General features: G+C 44.1%; 2 protein-coding genes across 2 annotated transcripts in view; both read right to left on the bottom strand.

Moving 5' to 3' along the window:
• Nucleotides 1-261: 261 nt before the first annotated feature.
• Nucleotides 262-783, bottom strand: LOC123774472 (uncharacterized). Its single transcript, XM_045768806.2, has one exon. It carries the CDS (start codon nt 781-783, stop codon nt 262-264), a length of 522 nt encoding a protein of 173 aa, XP_045624762.2.
• A 3,510-nt stretch (nt 784-4,293) lies between these two features.
• LOC123774547 (uncharacterized) overlaps nt 4,294-7,339 on the bottom strand; it is a 52,467-nt gene continuing 49,421 nt past the window's right edge. The window contains exons 7-9 of the mRNA XM_045768892.2: nt 7,066-7,311; nt 6,504-6,737; nt 4,294-6,240 (exon numbers count right to left, since the gene is read on the bottom strand). Coding sequence (XP_045624848.1) covers nt 6,004-6,240; nt 6,504-6,737; nt 7,066-7,311 — 717 coding nt within the window. The 3' untranslated portion in view covers nt 4,294-6,003. The remainder of the gene's footprint in view (nt 6,241-6,503; nt 6,738-7,065; nt 7,312-7,339) is intronic.

Raw genomic sequence — 7,339 nt, 5'->3', positions numbered from 1 at the left:
ACCTGGGCTTGACGCTTTCCCCTGATAATTCCCTCCCTCCCTCACCTGGGCTGTAGGAGTCTCGAACCGTTGACCCCACGCCTGTGAGGCCGAAGCTCTGTCGACTGGGCTATGAGTAGTCGTAATAGGGAAAGAATAATAAGAATTTTTAAAGAATGGTAGATTTATGACCGTTCGCTACCGTCTACTAAGCGACTGTTCTGTGGGAAAAGCTTCGTTTTCTGACAGTTACAGGACAGGATTTGGCTACTTTTCGGCGTGTTAGTGGTCACTGCCCCACGTACCGTGACGGGTGTGAGACCAGGCACTGTCATGGAGGCCAGGCACTGTCCCCACACTCTCATGGAGGCCAGGCACTGTCACCACACTCTCGTGGAGGCCAGGCACTGTCACCACACTCTCGTGGAGGCCAGGCACTGTCACCACACTCTCATGGAGGCCAGGCACTGTCACCACACTCTCGTGGAGGCCAGGCACTGTCACCACACTCTCGTGGAGGCCAGGCACTGTCACCACACTCTCATGGAGGCCAAGCACTGTCACCACACTCTCGTGGAGGCCAGGCACTGTCACCACACTCTCATGGAGGCCAAGCACTGTCACCACACTCTCATGGAGGCCAAGCACTGTCACCACACTCTCATGGAGGCCAAGCACTGTCACCACACTCTCATTGAGGCCAAGCACTGTCATCACACTCTCATGGAGGCCAGGCACTGTCACCACACTCTCATGGAGGCCAGGCACTGTCACCACACTCTCATGGAGGCCAGGCACTGTCATCACACTCTCATGGAGGCCAGGCACTGTCACCACACACTCATGGAGGCCAGGAATGAATGCATAAACACGAAATATATTTTTTATTTTTTATTTTCACAACTTTGGTACAAACAACAGTAGACGAACGTCTGTCCTAGCCTGCGTCCATCCTAACCTGCGTCCATCCTAGCCTGCGTAGCTGAAGGACTGGGGCATAGTAAGGATGGCGCAACTTGACAATGCTAATAACAATGGTATTACAGGAGCATGTAACATACAGGGGGAACTAACGTATCGTCTACGGGTCGCCAGATACACACACACACACACACACGTGCGTGTGAACGCAGACACCTTCTTTCAGTCCTATACACCAGCCATACAAGCTAAGGAAGTAGGAATGCACTAATGAAAGCACTCTACTCATACAGGCACACGCACGCACGACCGCACACACATGCGCATGCACAGCTCCAAGCACACACACATGCGCAAGAAGATTAGCCCCAATTTTAGTTTCTCCTAATCCCAAATCCCTCCTTTCCCCTCCCCTCCCCCCCCTCCCCTAATCCCCGGGGCAGTCTCTCGTAAATAACGGAGATAACAAAGTGTAATACTAGTCTGAAATGCTTGGCAACTTGTTATACATACTAACACATATATTTATATATATATATGTATATATATATCTAGCACCCAGCAAACACACAATGTAACTATAACGTTATGACGTCGATACAACGGAAAAATGACGTTGTGGGTACGTTTGGTGTTTGCTGGGATAGATATATATGTGAAAAAAACAGCACAGGGAGTAATCATAATTTAAAAAAAAAATTGTTTATGAATTCCAAACTTGGTACTACGGTGGAAAATATATTAACCTAAGCAAATATAAAAGGTAGTAATAAATTAATGTATAAATAAATAAATAAAATAAATAGATAAATAGTTGTATAAATTATTTAACAGTAAAGTTCTGCTAATAACAACATTTCTCTCCACATTACCAATAGTTATGATCATAACACTACAGTAGAGTCGCTTGTTGGGACCTATAAATCCAATGCACTATAGTATCAACAAAAAAAGGAGAAAAAAGGAAAAAAAAACATACTTTGAATCCAAACTTACCCTAACTTACCCTAACTCAAGGAATCCATATTATAAGTCCTCGGAAATCACCCATAAACGAACCAAAATTAATCTATAGGCGCTGGATAAGCACCTCCAAAGGATACCTGATCAACCAGGCTGTGACTCATACGTCAGGCTGCGAGCAGCCGCGTCTAACAGCCTGGTTGATCAGTCCAGCAACCAGGAGGCCTGGTCGACGACCGGGCCGCGGGGACACTAAGCCCCGGAAGCACCTCAAGGTAGCCTCAAGGTAGCTGGATGAGCCAAGGGTTCGTATATTAGGGAGTTTCTCTACAAATCCTTTTGTTTACATTTGCGATTCCGAATTCACAAAATCCTCTCTTGAAGCTGCTTTTGTGGACTTTTCATAGTGGTTTCGTGTGGTGGTTCGAACTGAATTCGAACCACAGGTTATCCTGTGGATAATTCAGACTCAGAGATACTCAGACACGGGCGGATTTATTTTTGTTGGAAGCGTTTTGTGAATCCGGATTTAGGGTGCAAGGCAGAACGGACACGATTGAACAGTGTGAGGAATGCAAGCATAGCGAAGGATGGCAAAAACAAAGCAAGCAATCAAACAACTCTTAGCCGTTAGCGAGTAAGCGTTGTCTGCTTATTGGCAAGCAAGCAAGCAAGCGATCAAGCATAAAAAGACTATGTATATGCATGGTATATAAGCAAGCGCTTTTTACAATGCAAACAATTGTTTTTGTATCCATTAATAAGCATGCGTTTATTTGCAAACAAATTTGTTTTCAAGATCAGAGTATTTGTTAGTAAGGAAACCTAAGTAGTTATTAAGTAAGCAGGAACTGATTATTGAATATTAATCATATATATATAATACACATTTTTTATTAATTCTCTAATGATTAATCCGCAAATACTGATTTTTAGAAATAAACTGTTAGCAAACAAATACTAATTGTCAACAAACAAATACTAATTGGTAAGAATAAAATGCTTTATGTTAGTAAGCAAATACTAATTGTTAGTAAGGAAATGTTGATTGTTAGCAAGCAAATACTAATTGTTAGTAAGGAAATGTTGATTGTTAGCAAGCAAATACTAATTGTTAGTAAGGAAATGTTGATTGTTAGCAAGCAAATACTAATTGTTAGTAAGGAAATGTTGATTGTTAGCAAGCAAATACTAATTGTTAGTAAGGAAATGTTGATTGTTAGCAAGCAAATACTAATTGTTAGTAAGGAAATGTTGATTGTTAGCAAGCAAATACTAATTGTTAGTAAGGAAATTCTGATTGTTAGCAAGAAAGCCTTATTAATTAACACTTAAACTCTATATTTTTTAGCTTCTAAGCATCAATTGTTAGGACTTCAGGCTCATGTTAGTAGTCCAGCACCCGCTGTTAGCGCTCAAGGAAATATTGTTACCACTCAAGTATCAACCATTGGCCTTGAAGCACCAGTTACTAGCACTCAAGTAAGAGGTCAAGTACCAGTATTTAGCACTCAATCCCTTCCAAATAGCACTCAAGCACCAGTTGTTAATGGAGGGATGCAATTAAGCGTACAGGCATTATAAGCACTCAAGCAATAACGGTTAATAAGCGAGGTCAGTTTACCATTAAGCAAAGGTTAAAAAGGCTAATGACTTTGGTTAAGGCTCTTGACATCATCCTCTCTATAAACTTTGTTATTCAAGCATAAATAAATTCATTATAATGTATAAAATCATGGCTGATAATTGGAAATTAAAAACTTTTCTCACTATGTATTTGTAATAACGTAACTACTGCTCATGTCATTATTTTTATCTTTTTTCAGATCATTTTCGAAGAAGAGGGAAATGTCGAGAGCGGCACCCCAGTCACTGCAGGTTAGTAGGGAGTTATAAACGTTAGTAATATTATTCTACAACATTTGTACAGGCAGGGAGGACATGCAGGGGGGGGGGGCTGCAAGCCTGTAATCTCTATGCACTGAGAAAGTATTGGCGGTACAGGTCAGCTCTCTCCATACATGTAAGGCAACAGACACGGGTCTACAGGTCATTTTGCTCTCCAAACATACGAGAAATCCGGCCAGCTAGTACCACACACCTTCAAGGATACGAACCCAAACGGGGTTCTTACAGCAGCAGCAGCAGCTGCTGCCTTGCACCTAACTTGAGCAAATACTAGACAACTTGCAAAGGGATTGTTACACAAACGCACACACCAGAGAGCTTCGAACCTCTGTTACATAACGGTAACTTGTCGTAGCCATTGTACCTCGGTCCACAGAGTGCCAGGCGATGAACAAGTGGTTTGTCCCCAAAGTGTCGTCGCTGTGGCATTAAAACAGTGATATCTACACTAGGCCCTCCCCTCCCCCTCCCCTCCCCCTCCCCCTCCCCCTCCCCCTCCCCCTCCCCCTCCCCCACCCCTCTATCCAAGTCTCTACTGCTACATATATATACACAGCATTGGTTCACACACACATATATAGTTAGCAACTTCAGCTTAAAGGTCCCAACTAGAAATCCTAACTGCGTATATTTGAATAGGGGGGAAAGATGTTGCTTGTCTTGTGCCTGTTTTTCTCGTTCTAGTTGAACGGGTGAATATCCCTGGTACCTGCACCAATAAGCACGGGATGAGGCGAGAGGGGTCCGGCCCATTCGCTCGGGCGCCAGTTAGTCAAATCAAAGTTCATATTTGATCACATATATATTTTGCACGCGAGAGATTTCGATTCAGTATGGCGAGTTGAGCGTTCACATGGGCGTGAAAGAGACACATCTCTATATAATTTACAGAGAATATTAAAAGCTGGAACAAAAATTCAAAGTATTGTAAATTACGAGCGGGAATCTTATCACGAATACTCTTTGATTTAACCACAACGCCAGGCTTTGAACGGGTGACCGCACCTCTCCCGACCTACCCCGGGAGTCCCCAAAGCACCGCCACCACCACCAGTCGCCTGCAAGCAGCGTCTCCAGCAAGACTCACCCTTCCCATCACATCAACAACAACAATATTAACGGCAAAGGAAGCCTGGCCAAGGGGAGCCCGAGGATAATAATGAAAATATGAATTGGGGCCCTGACGTTCGCTGAATGATGCTGACGTCAGGTGGGACTGTTGCCCGTCGCTAGCGTGGCCTGACGTTGGCTGAATGATGCTGACGTCAGGTGGGACTGTTGCCCGTCGCTAGCATGGCCATCCTTCACCAGACTTCGATTGTTTGAAATTGTTTGATGGTTCCAGCTTTGGGTAAAGAGCAGCCGAAAGTTCTAGTAAATATATCCCAAAGATCGAGTCACTAAAAGTTCTGGTTCAGTCCGGGTTTTTCTTTTCTGGTAAAATTGCGTCACTTATCACAATATGTCACGTCACAAAGACACTGCCGTCACACAATTAAATGTTATATAAAAACAACCTTATCACTAAGTTATTACAAGTGTGTCCTATGATACACCAGGTATAATGCCCTTGGTAATAGCCTTTGAGTTTTGAGTTTTTCAGTGGGATGCCTCTAATTTAGAGATCAAATTCCAAATGCCCAATGTTAGATAATCTTGTGATTTATCGTAAATGCCCCTCTTGTGGAGGTAGGTTCCAGAAATAGCAGGTGAAGCATTTCGTGACTTGTCAAGTCAAGCCAGCGTCTTCACTAGTGTCTTGTATTAGTAATGGAAGCCGCTCGGCCACCTGGTTTGGGCAGGGAGGTTCTTGGCGGCCCAGCGTGTATCTTTGCGGCAACGTTGCCCACTGTGTCTCGTCTCGATGATATCAAGACCAACGAGCCCCAAAACCTTGTCAGGGATCTGCCAGGTTCCATCGTAATATTCCCATTGGTTGCCTCGTGTTACACGCTGGCGGTAATGTTGCACACAGTTCCTAGGGCCAGAAGGTTTCGCCCTCCTCTCCCGTGCTGACTCCATCCAGCTACATGCCTACAGGATCTCAATAGGATAAAGCGAATCTTGGCGGACATGAGCAGGATGGTGACGGGATTGGAGGACACGCGGAGGTCGAGTTTCCAATTTGCGAGTGTCTCTTGCGCCCGTCTCACCAACTTTTCTTCTCAGCGAGGCGTTGAGGACGGGGCGAAAGGCTCCTGTGAGCACGCCGGCGGCTCGAGCGGGGAGGAGCTAGATCCTGCGTGGGTAGCCAGAGTCGTAGAGCTGACGGAGTGACTCTGTGGTGGTGGCCGGGCTGAGAGGCTCCTCAAGCTTGCTCCTGCGGCGGCGGTGCCACACGGCCGTCCACGCCACGATGATCACCAGCTGCGCCACCAGGAACACCGAGCAGGCCAGCACTAGACCCACCATGTTGATGCATACTCCAGATACGTCCTCCTGGAGCACGATCTCGGCGTCTCCCTCCACCTGGGATGGGGGCAAGAGAACACGTCAGGACGCTACTCACCCACTCACAAAGACTAGACACATCACTTCTATCCATGTTCATGCTGATTTAAATAACCAGTAATAGCAATTTAAGCTATGAGTATAAATACAATTATATATACAAAAATCTAAATTATAAGGATCATTGATTAATGACAAAAGCTATAAAATAGTGATAAGACCTGAACAAAATTATTTTATAATGCAAATAATAACTTATGCCATGCATAGAGCCAACGCACCCCGGTTTTGGTCTCCTTAAAGAGGTTGTTGACGGACTTGTCACGGCTCTGGGCCTGAGGGCCACGGAAACCGAACTTGTCGGAGATCTTGATAGACTGGACAACAAGCATCTCCTCGGGGATTTGCTGCTCGGGCGCTTCTCTCCTGATGCGGTGGCTGACAGAGGCATCGGGGAAGTTGTCGACAAAGCTGAGGGCTTGAACGTCCAGCATATATGGGCTGCGCTTTACGATCTGTGGACCAGGAATCAGGTAAAATAAGATCAAGCTTACGGAGGGAACGTAATAAACGTGGGGTTATTTCAAGTGTATGTTATACATATATATATATATATATATATATATATATATATATATATATATATATATATATATATATATATATATATATATATATATATATATGCGAACAAGCCTGAATGTTCGCATATATATATATATATATATATATATATATATATATATATATATATATATATATATATATATATATATATATATATATATGAATGTGTATGGATGGATATAAAGCTTTTGAATACATTAGCTCACAAAGTCTTACCCTTTGAACAGATGTCTCAGAAATGGCCTGTGGGTTAAACATTGAAGCACCAAAGTCAAAGAAGATAGACTCCGACACCTCCCTCTTCTTCCTGCCATAGCTGTCAACCTTCTTCATCTGTCCACCAAAGTCGAGGATGTCACAGACGACGGGCTCACAGGTAGGTAGACAGGGCGTCACCAGAGCACGGAACTGAACCACATCGCTCGTAGGGAACTTGAAGGCGTCGAAGGAAGCACCCAAAATCTGCATGGAAGGAACAGTTAGACTTGCT

Source organism: Procambarus clarkii, chromosome 51 (assembly GCF_040958095.1).
Source record: "Procambarus clarkii isolate CNS0578487 chromosome 51, FALCON_Pclarkii_2.0, whole genome shotgun sequence".
NCBI classification, from domain to species: domain Eukaryota; kingdom Metazoa; phylum Arthropoda; class Malacostraca; order Decapoda; family Cambaridae; genus Procambarus; species Procambarus clarkii.
The sequence above is the reverse complement of the archived record's forward strand: the minus strand, read 5'-3'. Positions and strand labels throughout refer to the sequence as shown.

Excerpts from the sequence above, each read along its gene's own strand:
- LOC123774472 (XM_045768806.2), bottom strand. The coding sequence starts at position 783 with ATGACAGTGCCTGGCCTCCATGAGAGTGTGGTGACAGTGCCTGGCCTC.